The sequence below is a fragment of the Balaenoptera acutorostrata genome, chromosome 8 (assembly GCF_949987535.1).
Source record: "Balaenoptera acutorostrata chromosome 8, mBalAcu1.1, whole genome shotgun sequence".
Classification (NCBI taxonomy): Eukaryota; Metazoa; Chordata; class Mammalia; order Artiodactyla; family Balaenopteridae; genus Balaenoptera; species Balaenoptera acutorostrata.
This window is the reverse complement of record NC_080071.1, coordinates 94,256,476-94,275,626: the sequence shown is the minus strand read 5'-3', so window position 1 is coordinate 94,275,626 and position 19,151 is coordinate 94,256,476. Positions and strand designations below refer to the sequence as shown.

Sequence of the window (19,151 nt, the reverse complement as noted above, 5' to 3'; positions counted from 1 at the left end):
CACATTCGAGGGCAGAGTGGCCCCAGACGTTCAGCGCCTGCAGTGGCCTGCGTGCCTGTGGTGTGCGCTTGAGTCATCAGGGCTCAAGTCCTGGCTGTTTGCTCTTGGGCGTCTTGGTGCCCTAGTCCCGTGACCCTGGGGGCCTTCCGTGGAGGTTGTACGTGAGGATGTGTTTTGCAGGTTCAAGATCTGGGCCCAGAGTGTGCAGTGTCAGGGCCCCCGGCCCAGCTGACTTGGTCACACACCCCGTCCTCCAGCCCTGGGGAGGCCCTGGGGAGTCCCAGGCAAGGACCCGCTCCCTGAGCTCCCCACAACAGAGGTGCAGTCAGGGAGCGGGGGACCTTCCTGCCAGATCCTCTGCAGCCCAGCCCCACACAGTGAGGACAGATGACCAGCTGCTTCTTTATTGAACATTCACAGGCCAGTGACCTATGGGGACCGCAGCTCATTGGGGAGGCGCTGAGGGTCCAAATGGCCCACATCCAGGAAGCTCCACTCGGAGGGGACGGGCCGCTGGGGGCGGGGGCAGCTGCCCGGCCCTGCCCCTCCCCCCTTCACCGGGGCTGGGTCAGCAGCTGTCCTGCCCTCGGGGCCTGTCCCCCTTGCAGAGTCTGTTTGCCCCGGGCCCCCACCCCCAGTCGACTGCGTTGGCGTGGGACAGGCAGCCGGGTCACAGCTTGTTCCGGGGGCAGCGCTGCAGGGCCTCCTGCAGGGCCCCGATCACTCGGTCCACGTTCTCCCGGGAGGCGTTACAGCCCAGCAGGCCGATCCGCAGCACCTGGGGCAGGGGCGGGGCGCAGACGTCAGCCTCTGTCTGGGGCCCTGCCTGGCTGTGACTGAGGTCAGGGCAGAGCCAGCTGGTGTCCCCCGTGCGGGAGGAAGGGGGCAGGAGGGTACACTTGGCCTCAGTCACTCCCAGTACAGTTCCCGGGGATCAGAGAAAGGTGTTCCCTTCCTGATGCCCTGCTGTCCTGGGTCCTCAGATGACCGCTGACCTCGGCCTGGGTGTGGAGCACTCAGAACCACAGGCCCCCCTTACCTTCCCCACCGAGGGCCCAAGGCCGCCCGTGATCTCGATGTTGAAGTGGTCCATGACGTAGTTGACAAGGTCTCTCCAGTCGTAGCCCGCAGGTGCAGCCACGGTGGTGACGGTGGGCAGCCGGATGGCCTGCAGGACAGGCCGGGCTCAGCCACCTCATGCCATCACAGCCAGCCCCACCTGCCCTGGCCTGGCCAGCCCCGGCCGCAGGCTCCAAAGGGGCGGGCAGGGGTGCATGTGGGGGACGGAGAAAGGGCCCCAGGAGAGCGAGGTCACCACCGCCCCAGGAGCCACGCCCACCGGCTGGTGCTCAGGGCAGGGCTTCCAGCCTCCAGGGACCCCTCCCTGTGTCTGTTCTCTGACAGGCCACACGCTGAAACTCGGGGCGCCTGGCTTATTCAGCGGACTCCCTACCCCCAGCCCCTCCAGGACGGTGTCTGGCTGGGGTTCTGGAGGCCGATGGGCGTCTTCCAGCTCAGGGATCACCCATAACTACTCCAGGTGGGGAGGCGCTGGGGGAGGTGGAGGCATCCAATTAAATGTCCTGAGATCCGGAGGCCAGGAAACCGTGACAATGAAGCTGACTGCCCCCCCATCCCCAGGACCGTCCCTGCCCCCACCAGAACTGCCGTATCCCTAAAGGGGGCTGGACAGGAGCTCTCCCTCCCCCCACTGCCACCTGATGCCCTCTGCACCCGCCCTCCTCACCGGATCCTTCACGAAGAGCTGCAGGCCCAGCCCCTGCAGGCGCCCGTGCAGGTACTCTGAGGCCTCGCGGTGCTGCTGCCAGCTGTTCTCCAGGCCCTGGGTGGGGAGAGGGCAGTGGGGTGGGCAGGGGGCGCTGGGGGCCCTCCTCGGTGGGCAGAGAGGGAGAAACTGGCTGGCATCCACAGGGGGCAACTTTGGCCGGTGGAGGGGCTCCTCTCCTGGCCTGGGCTCTGAGCCCCTCGGGAGCCCCCTGGAGCCCCAGGTTCAGGGCCCTGACTCTGCCCCAGGGGCCGGGCCCGGGCTACCTCAGGGCAGTGGAAATAGTCTGGGTCTGGGAGGGGGACGTGGCGGCCCAGCCGGTTGTTGGGTCCTCCAGGCCCCTGGGAGGGGTGGGGACGCCCTGGCCAGAGGTGGGGGGCCGGCAGGGGGCAGAAAGGCTTCTGGGCCACACGCTGCCTCCTGCCCTCCCAGCTGCTGAGCCCACAGTCCCAATTCCACGGGGGTCCAGCTTCTCCTGCCTGCGCAGCTCACAGCCGTGGCCCAGCCCCGCCCCCCGCAAGCGTCAGCTCCCGGCCTCTCTCTCGGCTGCGCACGCCAGCCCGGTGCTGGTGACCACCCAGCCCATGGGACACCTCGAGTCTAGCCCAGCCCTGGGGCGGTGGCGACGTGAGTGGACGCAGAGGGCAAACGTGGCCAGCGCAGCACTGCAGCCTCGCTGGAGGCAGGCCTTGGCCCAGGTCTCTCCCGGCCTCTGGACCGGCAGCTGGCAGGGCCCCTGGGGGCCGTCCTGGGGCTGTGTTTCCTGGCCTGGGCCACACTTGGCCTCTTGGGTCCCGAGAGTGTGGACCTTGCACTGGGCCAAGGCACCGCCCTGGTCGTGGTCACACCCAGCTGTCCCCACGTGGCTGCGCCCACACCCTGGAGCGGGTAGTGGCTGAGGGCACAGCCCAGCCTTCTGACGGTGGTCTCACCCCACCGCCTGCCCTCTGGCTCCACTTCCTGGCCGCCCGCCCTCTCTTCCTCCCACCTGGCCCCTCTGCTCAGCCAGGCCCGCGCTGAGCGCTTCACTGAGAACCGAGGGGTTGGAAGGGGGTCCACACCTGCCCTATCACCGCATCTGCCCTCAGGGCTCTGTCCTCCACGGCCTCTACCCTCAGCAGGCAGCCGGCTCTCCCACCCCTCCCTGACGCCTGCCCAGAGCCTATCCCCCTCCCCACTCAGGGCTACTCTCCAGCAAGGCCCCCAGCACCTCTCCCTTCCTGCAGGCCCCTCAGCAAACCAACCAGCAGTTCTCCGAGTCTCTCAGCATCCCTCTCACCCCCTGCCCCCAGTCAGCTTGCGGGAATCTCAGGGGGGTGCCTCCCAGCGGCTCGCCAGCCTCAGCACCCGCCGGGTCCCAGCTCCACGCTGCTCAGCTGCCCCCTCCGCTCACCTGCTCTGCTAGATGGGCCAGGCTCTCCCTCAGGCTGTACAAGCTGATGACAGGGGTGGTGTGATGGTATCTGGAAGACAGGAGGGGGTGGCCAGGTCACTGGGCGGGGCCAGGGCAGTGACTGTGTCTCTCCCAGCCCCAGCTGGCCCAGGCTCTCTGACGACGGGTCGGCCCCCACCCAGGGGAGCGCGGTCCAGCCTGGGGGCTACAGACCTGCAGCCAGATCTGGGAAGAGCCTGGCTCAGAGCAGGGCACTGGCCGGGCTGCGGGGGAGGCTGATGGGCTGGAGACCGGGCGCTGGCTCTCACCTGTAGCCCCAGTGCCCTGCTGTGCCCGCTGCGTAGGGCACAGTTCCTGGTGTCCCTGTCTACATGTGTCACGTAAGGGGCCTCGGATTAAGGTCAAAGCCACCTCACAGAGAGCCCCTTGGTCCCCCTCTCCCTCTGAGAGATGGGTAAAGCAAGCCCAGGATTGGGAAGATGTGTCAGGGCAGGTCCAAAGTGCCTGCAGATGTGCTGGGACTTCTGGGAGGAGAGGGCCGCATGGAAAGGGGGGTGGGGACCGTGCCTGGGGGGCCCGGGGGGAATGGGGGGGACCCCGTTGGGGGCATTGAAGGCCTGGCACTGGTGAATCCCAGGGCTCCAGCTGGGGTGTGAGGGCATGAGGGTGGAGCCTGCCCATCCCTTAGCACCTCCCTCCCCTCCCCACCCACCCCTTCCCTCCCTGCCCAGCCCCACCCCTCTCTCACATCCTGGGCTTGTCCTCACAGCCCCAGAAGTTGGCCAGCCACTTGATGTCCAGGTAGAAGGAGAAGGGCTTGGTCCTCCGAGTGTAGATCTTATTTCTGGGGAGGAGAATCAGCCTGAATGCCCCCCGCCATTGCTCAGAAGTGAGCCAGATGGGTGGGGCCCCAGGACCCCCATGTCTGTATTCAGGCCCCTGGGGCCCAGCCTCTGCCTCTGCCTCGGGTGTGCGCTTGTCACTCGGGACGGGCTGATTCCCATGGAGTCACCCCAACTCATTCCTCAGGTCAGAGAAGGGGGACCGGAGGGTCTGCTGTGTGGTGAGTTCAAACACATAAGAATGACAGAGGGGACCCTATTTGAGGAAAGCGTCCTGGGAACTTGTTGGAAAACTCGGAAAATTTGAAGAATGCACTAACCGTGGAGTCTCCAGACTGCTGTTCTAACCTACAGGCCGGGACTTGAGCTGCAACATTTCCAGGCTCCAGGCAGCCCCGCTCACTGCAGACTGGCCCACAGTCCCAGATGGCAGGAGTCCGTTCCTTAATACCCACCCTTGTTTGCTACTGCTCCTCCCGAATTCAATGGTTTTTATACACGGGCAGAACCCTTGGTTTGTCTCAAGTCTGAAGTCAAGGGCCTCTCTGTTCAGTCCTCCAGTTACCTGTCTGGTGCTTATGCTAAATGTATACCTAATGTATAAAGGCACGTAGTTATATCACCCCTGAGATTTTCTCTAATTGTTTGATATATGGTACAACATTTATTGCACACTTCCCTTATGTGTCCATTTATCTTTGTTTCAAAAATCTGAACATAGGGTCAGCACATACTTATGCTCAGTGTTTAATGGTGAAATTTAAACGTAGTTAAAATAAAAATAGTATACCCATAAGAAAATGACAGAGGGGAGACTGAGGCTGGGAGTCTAGAGATGAGGCCTCACCTCTCCTAGAAGCAAGTGCAGCCTTGGGGACGAAACTGTGAAGCCGGGGTCTGCCGGAGGGGCCTCTGGGGCCGCCTGGGAAGAGCCGCGTCCCCGGGCCAGGTAACCCCAGGCTGCCCTGGCAGGCCTCTCCTCCCCACCCGGCCCGTCCTGTTCTCTCCTCTCCTTCCCCCTGGTCTCCCCAACCCCTGCACCCCCGTGGGCTCCTCTGCTCTCAGGTCCCAGGCGATGCTGGCTGATCTTGAAACGTTAAATAGAGGTGTTCTCCAACAGCTCCAGATGGACGTGAACAGACCGGGGCCGCTGTCTGACCTCCAGACTCAGACCCAGATGCCTCCTTGACCTGCCTCCAGGCCCCTCAGACTTCGCACACCCACACAGAACTCCAGATCTCACCTCACATCCTCTCTGTTCCGTCACCTGGGTGCAGCTCACGGTGATGGCCTGCTGGGGCCGGTCCTCAATCCCCTCCCCCAGCCCACCCAGGCCTGGTTCAGGGTCTGGACACCGGGGACATGGGGGGTGTTGAGGCTGCAGTGGGTGAAGGGGGCCTGTGCCTAGCCCGGGGAGCAGCTCCTGCATCGGCTCCTGGATGCTGAGCCAGGGTGGGGGCAGCAGCGGGCTGGCACTGCCCCCCATCCTGGGCTTGAGGCCAGGGACCTGCTGGAATGCTGGGCCCTGCAGCCCATACACAAGCCCCGGGTCCACAAGGAGCACCTTCTGGAGGCCAGCCTGGCCAGGCCACTCGGCCACACGCATGGCCCTCAGGCTGCCCCAGACACCCCGCTCCCGGGGAACCCAGACAATGGGCTCACCTGTCCAGGGCGGGCACCTGTCCAGGCTGGGGGGAGCGTTGCAGAGCACGGCCCGCCCGAGGAGCCGTCCCCTCCCTTGCTCTGTCCCTCCCTCCTTGGGGCCGTCTGGCCTTGCTGCCTGTCCAGCCCTGGCTGGGGGCGGGGCTCACTCACTTGGCCTTGTCGCTGAAGGAGATGAGCGAGGTGCCTGCAGGGGCGTTCAGGACCTTCTGGGAGCCCGAGTATAAGACGTCGATGCCTGTGGAGGGGAGGGGCGCATGCTCAGGGGCCGAGCCCCACGTGGGGGAGGGGTCATGGGGGGCCGCCCAGCGCAGGTCCTGAGGGTCCAGCAGAAGTTGCGGGAACCTGGGACCCACCAAGCAACTGGTGTCGGAAATGGGAGGGACAGCGTTGGAGGACTAGACCCTTAACCTGTGGGGTCCGACGCTATTGCAGGGGGGCTGAGCTACCTAGAGGGCACCCCGTCAGCATCTGCTTGGTGTGGAAAGCCCACACGCCTGGGGTGAAGCGCTGGGAGAGAGCGGGGGCCGGCGGAGCGTGGAGGAGCAAACGGGCTTCCCCTTCACGTCTGGCTGTGCCCATCCCCCGGCCTTCCACACAGCCTGAGGGGATTTTCAAATTATGGGGCAGCAGCAGAGGGCGGTGGTCAAGCCCAAAGCTGGCAGGACAAAGGCCAGGGCTCCCATCCAAGCCCTGCACCCGCCTCTGACTCCCTGAGGGTGGGGACCCGAGGGAACTGCGTGCCCAGGTGCACGGACAGGTGGACCTGGAACGTTCTTTACAGTTCATTCCTAAAGCCTAAAACTGGGAGGACCTGAAGTTCTCCCGAGAGGAAAGGGGTGAAGTGGGTGTTTTCACACAAGCGATGAATACTCAGGAGCAGCAACACGAGGGACCCTTGTTGACATTAGGTTGACGCCTGCTGACCCACAAGGTCCCGTGGCGGCCGGGATGGGGCAGTGAAGGCCAGAGGCCCTGAGCCTGGCCTTGCTGTTCCGCGGCCTGGGCCTCAGGCTGGAGCCTCCTTGCCCGGCTTCTCCCTCCACGGCGGGGGCGGCCAGCCTGGAGCCCAGGGTGGGCACCCTGGGGACAGCACTGCCCCCCTGCTCCCATGCCCAGGGCCCCTCTGTGCGCCTGTCCTTTCAGAGCAGTGGTTGGGGTCAGCCCAGAAGGCTCGCCCTTCAGCACTGGACCCCGTGGAGCAGAGCACTCTGCAGAGCGAGAAGCGGGCCAGGCCACGTGGGGCGGGCAGCCGTGGGCCCAGCACCACCCAGAGTGGATCCAGGCTTTGCTCCCCGAGGAGATGCGGGGCCTGGAAGGCTTCCCTGGGCTGGCCTGCAGTGACAATGTCAGCGGTGCTCCCGGTGTGTGACAGGCGTTGGGGGGGTCGCCGCCCTGATTGGCAGGGGCCCTGGCACTGTCCCCACCCCTCCTCCAAGGCTCTGAGTGCCTCTCCAAATGCCTCCCCTGGAGGGTCCCTTCCTCCCGCCTTCCCCCCGGTCCCGGCCCGATGGCCCAGCAGAAACACGGGGTGTGGCCAGTTTACGGAGCGTGCCCTGCCCTGTGCGGAGTTGGTGCTCCTCCCACGCCTTGTGGACACCAGCGCCTAATCCGGCGTGCGGCTGGCGGACACCAGGCCCTGGCACAGGACGCCTCCCAGCCAGGGCTTCTGACACTTCGGGCCACCGGTGGCTGGGGTGGGGGGCACTCCCTTACCCTGCTGGTCCATGTAGATGGGGACCCCGCCCAGGGAGGCCACCGAGTCCACCAGGAGCAGGCACTGGTACCTGGGGGCAGGGGCAGCAGAGAGCAGGAGGGGCTTCAGACTCTGCCCCTGGGTGGGGTTTCTGGAGGGGCCTACGAGCCTTCAGAAGGGCCACCGGGGAAGCAGGCGGAACCTCCCGCCTCCCACAGGATGCCTCCTCCGGGGCTCTCAGCCCCCCGGGACCAGCTCTATGTCTGAACCGGGGTGAGCCCCCGGCACAGCGAGCGTCACCCTGGGGGCCCCAGGTGGCCGGACCCAGGTGCTCATGAGGCCAGCCAGGCAGTCTGTGTCCTGGGGGCTGGCTGGGTGCTGAGTGCTCAGGCCCAAGGGCCGTGCAGGGTCCAGGGACCAGCCTAGCACAAGGGTGCATCTCCTTCTGCCGACAGCCCACAGGGCAGAAGTCCAGAGCATGGGGAGGACAGAGTCCAGAAACAGCCTGAGCTGAAACCGCCGACTTCCCTCCACCTCCACATTCTCTTTAAAAAAGGCACAGAGTATCCCACGTGGACCTATGGGAGTCGTAGCCCAGGTGACATCGGTGAGCTTGATTCACTGGACAAGACTCCAGGCGGCAGGGGTCCTGGCTGGGCTGTGCCCAGTGGGCCCGAGGCCCCCGTGGAGGATGGCAGCCCTGCCGGGGTGACCCTGCCTGTCGGTGGAGCTTCTCTCCTTCCATCCTGTGGTCAGCTGTCCAGAGCACGACTGCTGGTCCCGGGAGGGAATCCCACCTGACCCCACGCAAGGCCCTGGGCAGCCCGGGCAGGGGTGGTGGGAGGCTGGTGGAAGGCAGTGGAGCACGGCGCTGTGTTGGGGCTCTGGGACTTCGGGGCGAGGGGGGCAGGCCGGGGCGGCCCTGGCATCAAGGCTGCAGGGTCAGCATGAGCCCACTCTAGTCATGGGCCAGGAGGGCAGTGGCGCTGGGGGGACACCTGACCCTGCTCTCAGATGGGAGGGTCCATCCAGTCTCGGCCCAGGGCCAGGAGGACCTCCAAGGACCTGCACCCCCATCACACGGCAGAGGCTGGGGGGACCGGCCAGCAGCCCACCACACTCTTACCCTGTCCTCAGACTGGGTCTGAGGTGTGCTTGGCTCTGCCCTCAGCACTGCCACCCTGGAAGAAGCCCACATGAGGGACAGGCCCACCTGAGGGGACAGGCCTACCTGTAGGGACAGGCTCACCTGAGGGACAGGCCCACCTGAGGGGACAGGCTCACCTGAGGGGACAGGCTCACCTGAGCGGACAGGCCCACCTGAGGGGACAGGCTCACCTGTGCGGACAGGCTCACCTGTGGGGACAGGCCCACCTGAGGGGACAGGCTCACCTGAGGGGACAGGCTCACCTGAGGGGACAGGCCCACCTGAGGGGACAGGCTCACCTGTGGCAGAGCTCCCCGTAGCCATCGAGGGGCTGCAGCACGCCGCTGGATGACTCCCCCTGGGTCAGGAACAGCAGCACGGGCTTGTGCTGGGCCAGGGCCTGAGGGGAGGGAGGTTACAGCCGTGGGTGGAGCCAGTGCGGGGAAGGGGCCTCCGCCTGGTGGGGCCCCCCACACATTCCCTCCCCAGGGACAGCACACATCTGGGCAGCAGGAGCTGGACGCCCCTCAACCCCTCCTGCCCCCCAGCTGACCGGCCCCCTCCCCAGGCCGGCGCACCCCCCGTACCTCCTCCACCTCCTGCAGCGTGAAGTGGCCTCCAGGGTCCTTGATCATCGGGTGTACGCGGGCTCCTGGGGGCAGAGTGAGTGGTGAGCAGCCCCGCACGCTGGGCGGGAGCCGGTGCTGGGGCCAGAGGCCGGGCTGAGCAGGTGGGCCCTGTGAGGGCCGCCCACGCCTGCCCCCAGCCGCTGCTGGAGGGGGAAGGCGGAGTGTGCTGGGCGAATCCAGGTTCCGCGGTGCCGTGAATGAGAGCGGCTCCCCCAGCTCCACTGCCGCCTCCCCAGCCCACCTTCCCTGAGCCCAGCCAGGCCGGGGCACCCCGGTGCTTGGCAGCGCTCTCCACACGGGAAGTAGAGACGCATCTGTGCAGGGCTGAGCAGACGGGAGCTTCCCAGCAGAGGGCGGCGTCGGAGGGGCCGCGCACTTGACGGATGACTGGGTGACGGATTGAATGCACGCGGGAAGCAGGAGCAGGCGTTGCCCGCTCTGGGGCCCTGGGGCTCCAGGGAGGCAGGCCCTTGTCCTGCTCTGCCTCTTGAAGCCCTGCACCCCCGTGCACAGCAGGCCCCCAGTGTCATATGCAGGAGGCGGGGACGCCCTAGGACCATCCCAGCCTCAGGGGCCTGAGGTGTGCGGTGGAGGCAGGGGAGGGGCTTGCCCAGGCCAGGAGGGTGGCCGAGGTCCGCTCAGGGTCCTGGACCTTGCCCGACCCGGGCTCCCCTTGAAAACCAGCGTGTGCACTGGAGGGGCCCCGGTGAGGGGTCAGGATGCCCTCGGGCTGTCGGGGGTTGTCCATTAACCTGGACCGAGTGTGGCCATGTGTGGAGCTGACCAGGCAGGGGTTCCGTGATGTTTCCAAACCCGCGGTCAATCATTAAACCCAATGCACCCTCGGGCTTTCGACTTCTGTCTCTCCCTTTAGTAAATTTTACTCTGGAAGTGGAAACCCTGTCCATATCTCCGTATTTTGCAGCTCTAGAAACAGAGCTGTTTCTGAGATTTTGAGGGGGGGATGTCAGCTTCTGAAACCTTGTCCTGTGACAGAGTGGAGGTGGCCCCTGGGGACCTCAGACAGCTGCGGGGACGCTCTGGGTTCGTGCTGAGACCAGAGGAGCCCCTGCAGTGCCGTCCCCACCACGGGCTCCGGAAACAGCTGCTCCCCAAACTCCGGGAGACCAGGGGGATGGGGGCCCCTCGAGCATCCCGACGCCCACTTGGAGGAGACAGCAGGCTGGCGGGCAGGTGGATGCGTGAAGGGCCTCCAAGGGGGGTAAGTGCTCAGGGCCCGAGGTTGGTACCTGGAGAGGGGGGCTTCCGGGCTTCGTGCCGGAGGAGGGAGGCCTCTGGGGAAGGATGGAGCGAAGGGCCGCACCCCACGCCCACACCGTCTCTTACCGATGCGCTCCCCGATGTCCTGGGCCCGCTGCCCCCAGATGCCGTTGACCCCGACCAGGAAGGAGTCCCCCGGCTCCAGGAGGTTGAACAGGGCGGCCTCCAGTGCGCAGTGCCCCGAGCCGCTGATGGCCAGCGTGAGGGCGTTCCGGGTCTGGAACACGTACTGGATGCCTTGCTTGATCTCGTCCATGATCTGGGGGCAGTGGATATGCAGGTCACCGCCTCCCCTGCTCCCACCCCAGGGAGGAGGCCACTCAGGGCACTGACCGCTGTGTCTCAGTGGCCTACCTGGAACATCTCCTCGTGCATGTGTCCTATTGTCTGCCGCCCCCCAGCCGCCATGACGCGGGGGGTCAGGTTAGAGGGGCCGGGCCCCAGCAGAAGCCGGCTGGGGAGGGACAGGGGCTTACTCAGGGCTTCTGGGGGGGCCACCAGCAGTGGGTGGGAGGCCATGGTCCTCACCCAACCCGCCGCCTTGTGCCCCAGGGCCGCACTGGCCGCGGTCAGTGCCCGGAGCATTTCCCAGCAGGCCCTGCACTGACGATGGGCAGCGGAGGACACGGGGGCGCCCAGGAGGCGAGCCTGGTCGATGGGTTTCTGCTCTACCTGCTGCCTTTGGCTGTTTGTCGTTGTTACCAGACCGTTATCAATGCTCGTCCTGCACGTGAAGGCTTGGCAGCTGGGGTGTTGAACCCTCAGCGGGAGAGGAGGAGCCAACAAAGTCCAGTCCGTGAAAAATAGATCTTGGCAAGCGGTCCTCTGCTCTCCAGCTGCCCCTCCCGCTCCATCCCCGAGGGATGCCCAGCCTGGTGCATCTGGCTGGGCTCAGCGGGCCCCAGCGTTTTTCTTATGGGACCAGAGCGCCAACATTTCAGACTTGGCAGACCTATAGGCTGTGTTAAAACTACTCAGCCCTGCTGTGGTAGTGAGAAGGTGGTTACAAGGGTGTGGCTGTGTGCTAATAAAACTTTATTTACAAAAGAAGCGGTGGGCCAGATTTGGCCCAGGGCCACAGTTTGCTGACTCTGGCTTAGCTCCTGGAAAGACTCACTTTAGAAAATATATATGCTCCACGTGTATAAACACACATACGCACACACTGAGGACATGTCCATTCCTGATCCTTTTGGAATAAGTATTTCCTCTGCCCGTCTACACCTGAGGGCCCCGATGCTTGGTCTCCACACACGTAACCAAGGGGTCTTCACTGGGGAGCCTCCTCAGCTTCTGAGTCAGCAGGTGGGTAGAATAAATGCAACCAAGACTCCCTGCAGGAGGAGCCAGGCCCAGCCCAGGGTGGCAGCCCAGCAGAGCCGCTGGCGTCCTGGGACATCGAAGGAGCCCTGCGTTGTGGGTGACCAGGCCAGGGAGGCACTGGATCGGATGCTCTCTGAGTAGCTCTTGCGTCTGACAGCTCTCGAGGGGCCGGGCTGGAGCTTGCCAGGACTTCCTGTTTTGTGTTTAGGGACCTAACGCCTGAGCCTCGGTAAGCAGGGAGCCGTCCGGCCTTCCACGGAGCCTCCATGGTCGACAGGCACCTGCACGTGACCTTCTCCCACGGGGACTTGCTGCTCGGCTCAGCAGAGCCCCTGCATTCAGCACTCGCTGCTTGGGCTGGGTTCATCTGGCGTCCTGGGGCGGCAGGGACTCCACGAGCTTTAGCCAGGATGGACAGGCATGGCCTGAGCACCTGGGGACCCTCACAGCCCTGCTGGGTCGGGGCGCTCCGTCCATCGGGGAGGAACAGGCAAAGGGGACAGGCCCCGAGTGGTGGGCAGAAAGCAACTCAGGGAAGGGGGCCCAAACGTGTCCCTGTTGGCCCAGGGCAGGCCTGCCACGCCACCGCTAGCCTGGCCCTGTCCGCACAGGGAGGCCCCGCGGGCGCTCCCCCCCTTGCTCCTTCCTTTCCTCCTTTCCTCACTGCCCCGACGTCTTCCTTACCAAGCAAACCCTCTGGGCCAGGACCCAACCTGGCAGCTCCAACTGATGCAGGGTCAGCAAGAAGAGAAGCAGAAGCCCCTACCAGCGGCCGGCGGGTGGGGCAGAGGACCTGGGGTCTGCGACAGCCTCCTGGGAGCTGAGAGGAGAAGCCTGAAGGGCCTGAGAGCCTGGAGGAGGGGACAACCCCAGGGGGCTGCTGGGCAAAGTTCGTGGGGGCTTCGGAGCTGGGCCTTGGAGAAGGGAGAGGCGGGCCCACCCCAGGGTGGGAGGGGTGGTGAGGGCCTGCTAGGCAGAAGGAGCTGCAGGGACCTGGGCTCAGAGGTGGAGGCCTGTGTGAGGAGGGCCTGTGCAGACCCCTGCTGGGGCCGGCAGCCTCAGGTCAGCCTCAGGTCAGCCTCAGGTCTGGCCCGGCCATGGCGTCTGGGGCCCGCTGCTGGCCTGGTAACGCCCGTGCGGCACTGGGCCTCAGGAGTCACAGGTGTGTCAGCCCTGCCCAGCCCTGGTGCTGACCTGCCACAGTGAGGAACCTTCTCCTGCTGGCGGGGATGCCAGCCCCACAGCTGTGTCCACCCTGGGGGTCCCCTGCCTGCTGGGAGCGGGAGGACCCCTCGACTCTGTGCCTGCCCTGGTCACCTTGTCTGCAGCCACACGGTCCCTGGGACCCTTCCCTCAGTCACTGAGCCTGTCCTGCTCGGCCCGCCCTCCACCCACCTGGGCGCTGCACCACCTGGACCAGTTCATCGGGGCCTCCCGCCAGGTACACTGCCGCCTTCGCTCCAGTCTAACAAAGGCCTCTGTGCCTTTGCACGTGCTGTTCCCTCTGCCTGGAAGGCTTGTCCCTTTCTTCGCTCAGCCCCTCTGGCTCTTCTCTCAGAGCTGTGGCTAAGCCTCCCGTCCGGGGAGCCATCCTGTCTGGGGTTCCTCAGACGTCCTTCTGCCACGCCGCAGGCTGCATGGGCCGCCCTGTCTGTGCAGGCCTCGGGCAGGACCCCACGTCGTGCAGCCCTGCGGGGTGCCCAGCGCGGCACGTCGGGGCGGGAGGAGCCTGGGCCCGGGGTTGGCCGACCCGGCCTGGCCGGTGGACGGGTGGGGGCGGCCCAGGGCAACCAGGGAGGTTTGTGTCCTTTGCTCTAAATCAGGAAGACGTCCTGCGTCGACGTAAGCGGGACGGGGTGTTGCAATCCGGAGAGGCGTCTCCTCAGCCCGAGAGCAGATTGGGAGCCGCGAGCCACTGACGACAGCGAGCAGCGCGGCAGGCACCCGACCTCTGTTTCCCGGATCCCTGGAGATAAGGGCCACCTGGCCAGGTGGGCTAGGCAGATCCTGGTCTTGAGGCCAAGGTCGGCACAGCATCTCCCGGAAGCTGCGTCTTGTAGCTCCGGAAGGGCCAGCCGGCTCACCCCAGGCCGCCCTGCGGGGCCTTGAACCAGCAGCCGTGGGGCCTGGGGAAATGACGTCCAGACCAGTTCCTGGTGCCTGCCCACGGGGGGCCTCCCGGGCCAGCTCCCCGTAGACCCAGGAGTGTCTTAGTCCCCCAGTCAGTGGTGGAACCCACGGGCTGATGCCTGCCACGCACTGAGTCTGGTTTTTAAGTTTCACTTCTGGTTTCCCCCAGTTGATGTGAAAAGCACAAACGATTGCTTTTGCCTGAGGGTCTGCCACCTGCCGCGCCCCAGGGGCGTGTCGTGAAGGCTGGCGGGTGCCATCTGTCCCCTTGGCCCTCCGGGCAGACAGTGACCTTGCGTGCTGGTGCCGATGGCTTCTCGTCCTATCTACCAGCTGGGAGTCTCCCGGATGCTCTGTTTCAAACCTATGGCTAAAGCCAGCCTGTCCTGACATCCTGGGCCAGAGGAGACCGTCAGAGGCCCGCCGCTCACGTTTTCACAGACAGCCCGCCAGGTCCCAGATGGCCTGAAACCCGCAGCCTCAGCCAGAGCAGCAGGACCCCCAGGGCTGCCTGGTGTGAAATGCAGCTTTGCCTCAGGGCGTCCGGGCCCAAGGCGCCACGGCCAGGTCACCACCTGAGTGGTAGGGGTGGGTCTCTGCCGGGAGAAGGTCACTGGGAGCCTGTCCCAGTGAGCAGCCCCTGCTGAGACACCACGTGCCTGGCTATTTGTTTAGTTGTGCCCTGGCAGGTGCTACAGGGCCAGGCTCTGGACACCATCGATTAACTGCCGCCCCTCCACCTAACCCCGGTCCAGCATGATGCTGCTTCCCGGTGGTCAGGGCGCCCTGGGTGAGGGCACCAGGTCTTGGTGTGGAAGCCTGCACCTGCGGCGAGGGGCCAGGAGCCCAGCGGAGGGCACCGCCCAGCTCTGCCTCGGAGAATCAGGACTGAACAGTCTCAGGGCGCTGCCACGGGCATGGCTCACGTGCTTCAGCTCCACTACGATGAGGGTGGATGGGCAACTTGCGGCAGCCAGTCACCCCTGTTCTCCAGGCGCTGAGCAGGCAGACAAGCCCCTGGCCACACGGTGACGAATGACACATCGATCACCACAGCAAGCACCCTCGCAGAAAAACCAAGCGTTCCTGGGGCTCTCGAGGTGCCCGCTCTGTGTGTTGTGATTCTCAGGGCCTCATGGGGGGCTCGGCCCCTTTCCTATATGGGTCCCTGGGGCGCTGTGTCATTCATAATGTGACAGTCGTGACAAACCAGAGAGGATCCCGGAGCCTCGCGCCTGCCCCATGAGGTAGGAGCTTTGGCCAGGCTGCGTCCCAAGTGCCCTCCAGCCCCTGTGGCCAGTGCCTCAGCAGGACAGCCGGGTACCAGCCTGCTGAGTTTACCAAGAAGTAAAGAGATACTTTTGAGTATTTCCCACTGACATTTGGACTTAAAACATTGCTTTTAACACAGCAGAACCCGGGTCTAGGATCGCCCAGGGTGCCCCACCCTCTCACACCCCAAAACCCAGGAAGTGGCTATTTGTATGTCCCACCTACAGAGCTCAGGAGATAACACACAGTGGCCTCACAAACGTCACACAAGTCAATCCAGGCTTTGCTGTCAGTCGGAGGATACATTTAGCATCCACTTTAACGTCAGTTTAAAATCCAACATGAGATGAGGATCGTCAAAACCCAGGACACAAGATTTTGCGGAGAAGTTTGGCGAGGCTCAGGTTGGACTGGATGCGCATGCCTGGCGTTTCCTCCCGCGGATCATCACGGTGCAGGCACTGAACCCTCTCTGACTGTTTCCACGGCGCAGGCACTGAACCCTCTCTGACTGTTACCACGGTGCAGGCACTGAACCCTCTCTGACTGTTACCACGGTACAGGCACTCAACCCTCTCTGACTGTTTCCACGGTGCAGGCACTCAACCCTCTCTGACTGTTTTCCTGTTAACGGAAAGCTGCGGTTTAGCTGCAAGGTAAGGTGAAAGGTGAAAGATCGCCCCGCCCTTCGTGTTTGGGATCCCAGGGACCCGTTCCAGTTCTGTTGTCAGGGACTGCACGGCCTGTCCGGCTGGTCCTCCAGAGGCCGTGAATGCAGGTCCCCGGGAGGGAGGGAGCTGGCCCAGGGCCCGCAGCTGGACGGGCTGGACCGGCACCTTTGCTCCACTCTCTTCTCTGAGGCGACTGTGGAATCCAAGCCAGAAGGCGGGTTGTCTGCAAGGACTTGCTGCTCAGGGCAGGACTGCACGCAGCTCTGCGGGGTCAGGCCCACCTCCACGTGCCTTCGCTGCAGCCCGCGTTCCCAACACTGGTGCCAGGGAAACAGGCCCCTTGCAGGTAGATCTCAGTGCTCTCAGGTGTTGTGGGTTGCATTGTGCCCCCCAAACTGTATGTTCTGGTCCTGACCCCTGGTACCCGTGAATGTGACCTTATGATAGGTGTCTGCAGATGTGATCCAGGTAGGAAAAGGTCATCCTGGGCACAGCAGGCCCCCATCCAATGACAGGTGTCCTTACAAGGAGAGGGAGATTTGGACACAGATACAGACACACAGCAGAGGCCATGAGACGGGAGGGGCGCAGCCACAAGCCGAGGGACGCCAAGGATCGCCAGCCACCAGCAGAAGCTGGAGAGGCAGGAAGGAGCCTCCTCCGGAGGCTTCAGAGGAGTGTGGCCCTGCCCACACCTTGGCTTTGGACGTCTGGCCTCCAGAACCAGCAGAGAACACATTTCAGTTTGCGGGGATGTGTCACGGCAGCCCTAGGAAGCTAACACAGCAGGGAACCCCTGACGCTGGGGCTTTACCTTTGGGTTTTGCTGTCAACAGCTGTTACGTGTCGAGAGCTAGGGCACTGCTGGCCGCCGTGCTCACAGCCGGGCGCTCCAGCCTCCCGCTGCCCGTCGGTGCCAGCCCCGCACTCCAATCCCCCCACCCCGGTCCCACTGCCTGGCACAGCTCCTCTGCGGGCTCATTGGCGTCTCTTTCACAAGCCCTCACTCTCCTCTTCAATCTCACACCCCCAAGGTTTCTGAAACTCTGATTCAGCAAACACAAAAGCGGAAGTTGTTCTCTGGCTACGCAAGTGCTCGGCTGATGACAGGGAGGCCGTCTCTGCGGCCGCTCAGCCCGGTTGGCGAGGCCGAGAGAACGCAGAGCTGGAGCCAGTGCCGGCCCCTCCCGGTGGGCTGCCAGCCCTGCCCCACCTCCGAAACTCACCCCAGCTCTTACGGAAAGAGTTGAGAAACGGCCCGCGTCCCCTGGGACTCTCGTGCCCACGGCCCTCCCATGTCTGACCCTCACTGAGAGCTTCCGAAACGTCCACTGCCCTAAACGCAGTTATTTCTGGGGGCCGGGTGAACGCTGTTGGAGGAGGTCGGGAGACCTGAGTGGACCCGCTTCTTCCTGGGGCCTGGCCCTCATCGGTCACTTAACCTCCCTGACTGGGATTGCCTCTGTGGCAGGAGGTATAGGCGCCCACCCTCACTGGCATCCCAGGGGTTTATGAGCCTCAAAAGACATAGTATGTGAGAAGACACTTTGCAAACTCTTGCCCTGGGTCACCTTGGCCTGACGCTATGGAGAACCTGGGCGACTTTGCTATTCTCAGGAATTCTCCCAGGAAGAAGAGTTCAATGCCTACCTGACACTCACTTTTTAAATTGAATTTTAAAAGATGAAAGTATTATATGTTCACCATAAGTAATTTTTTTAAAGACGAAAGAAATTTAAAACAAATCAAGTGCTTGGAAACCCTCTATTGACACTAGGCCCCTTTTACACTCTATGTTCATCTTGCCAGGTTTTTGTCTGCATCACTGAAATCATTTAATATACGCTGATATTTCAGTGGTGTTAACACCGGCGCCTTCATGGTCCCTGAGGGAAGAATACAGAACAGGTCAGAGCCGGTGCTGCCTTTCCCTCCTGAGACAGTCTGGATGCTCAGAGTTTGTCAGCCTTTCCCGTTCCAAGCTTTTCTTAATGAACAGGAAAAGAAACGATTTCTTAAGCCAGTTCATAGACCTTCAAGAGGCAGAGAGTTGATACTCTCATCTGTTAGTGTGTCGGGTGAGCAGGTCTGTTTGATTCAGCTGCAGCTGAAATCATTTACCTTGGCGTTTCTAGAGCAACATCTTTTCAGTGTCTCTCCCTGACATCCCCGCAGCTGCTTTCCACCTGCTGTGGAGAAAAGGGTTAACAGGCAGGCCCTGGGCTGGGAGCTCCCAGGAGGGTCCCCAGCCCCCTCGTGGAGGAGAGGTCCTCGCCGCCCCTAAACATTTGTGCTGGGAGTCTGGAACCTTCACCAGGCACAGGTGCCCGCGACCACTCCCAGGAAAAGCCCCAGGCGCTGTGTCTCTGATGGGCTCCCCGGGGAGACAGCACCTCACGGTCGTCACGGCTGGTGGTGGGGAGCTAAGCATGTCATGTGAGGAGAGGGGGCTCTGGAAGCTCACGCCTGGTCCCCAACTTGTCCCAGCGCCCCTTCCTTTTACCGATGTTGCTTTGTATCCTTTCTCTGTCCTGAATCCAGCTGTGAGCACGGCCTCTGCTGAGTCCTGGGGGCCCCCTAGCGAACCTGGGGGTGGTCTTGGGGACGAAGACAAATATGCACAATTGACTTTTTAAAGCTCAGGGAGTTGAGTGTTTCAACACTGACAACTCTGTAATTAGATCCATGTTTCTGTCCTCTGTTCGGCAAACTTCAGCCTCATTTCTTTTTACATTTTTTTAAAATTAATTAATTAATTAATTAATTAATTTATGACTGTGTTGGGTCTTCGTTTCTGTGCGAGGACTTTCTCCAGTTGCAGCGAGCGGGGGCCACTCTTCATCGCGGTGCGCGGGCCTCTCACTATCGCAGCCTCTCTTGTTGCGGAGCACAGGCTCCAGACGCGCAGGCTCAGTAGTTGTGGTGCACGGGCTTAGTTGCTCCGCAGCATGTGGGATCTTCCCAGACCAGGGCTTGAACCCGTGTCCCCCGCATTGGCAGGCAGATTCTTAACCACTGTGCCACCAGGGAAGCCCGAGCCTCATTTCTTTCCTATCCTGAGAGAGGTTCTGACGTTTTGCTTCATTAATTCACGTTTTCGTTTGTTCACCATCATTGACTGATGGTCTTCTCTGTGTCAACCGTATGAGAATAAATGATTGTGCATAAGATGATGAGAAAACCCGCGGGCTCACGGCTCCAACATACTGGCCCAGGGGAGGGACAGACGCAGCTGCAGGCTGTGGCCTCCGAGAAGCCCAGGCGGCAGCAGGGAGCATGTCCAAGGTGGGGACAGGCGGGCAGGAAGCTCTGGATCCTT

General features: G+C 63.2%; 2 protein-coding genes across 2 annotated transcripts; one reads left to right on the top strand and one right to left on the bottom strand.

Annotated features, from left to right (window-relative positions):
- Positions 1–382: 382 nt before the first annotated feature.
- On the bottom strand, positions 383–11,148 carry AGXT (alanine--glyoxylate aminotransferase). The gene is made up of 11 exons (XM_007184846.2): positions 10,791–11,148; positions 10,503–10,695; positions 9,114–9,178; positions 8,826–8,926; positions 7,400–7,470; positions 5,837–5,921; positions 3,928–4,023; positions 3,180–3,249; positions 1,748–1,843; positions 1,040–1,168; positions 383–778 (listed from the first exon to the last, which is right to left on the bottom strand). The coding sequence occupies exons 1-11, from the start codon at positions 11,019–11,021 to the stop codon at positions 671–673; spliced, it is 1,245 nt and encodes a 414-aa protein (XP_007184908.1). The 5' UTR covers positions 11,022–11,148; the 3' UTR covers positions 383–670.
- Positions 11,149–12,856: 1,708 nt separating this feature from the next.
- Positions 12,857–16,882, top strand: LOC130708703 (uncharacterized). Its single transcript, XM_057551366.1, has 7 exons — positions 12,857–12,884; positions 13,088–13,200; positions 13,392–13,557; positions 13,657–13,750; positions 15,725–15,817; positions 16,022–16,178; positions 16,280–16,882. Exons 1-7 carry the CDS (start codon positions 12,857–12,859, stop codon positions 16,880–16,882), a joined length of 1,254 nt encoding a protein of 417 aa, XP_057407349.1.
- The last annotated feature ends 2,269 nt before the right edge of the window (positions 16,883–19,151 follow it).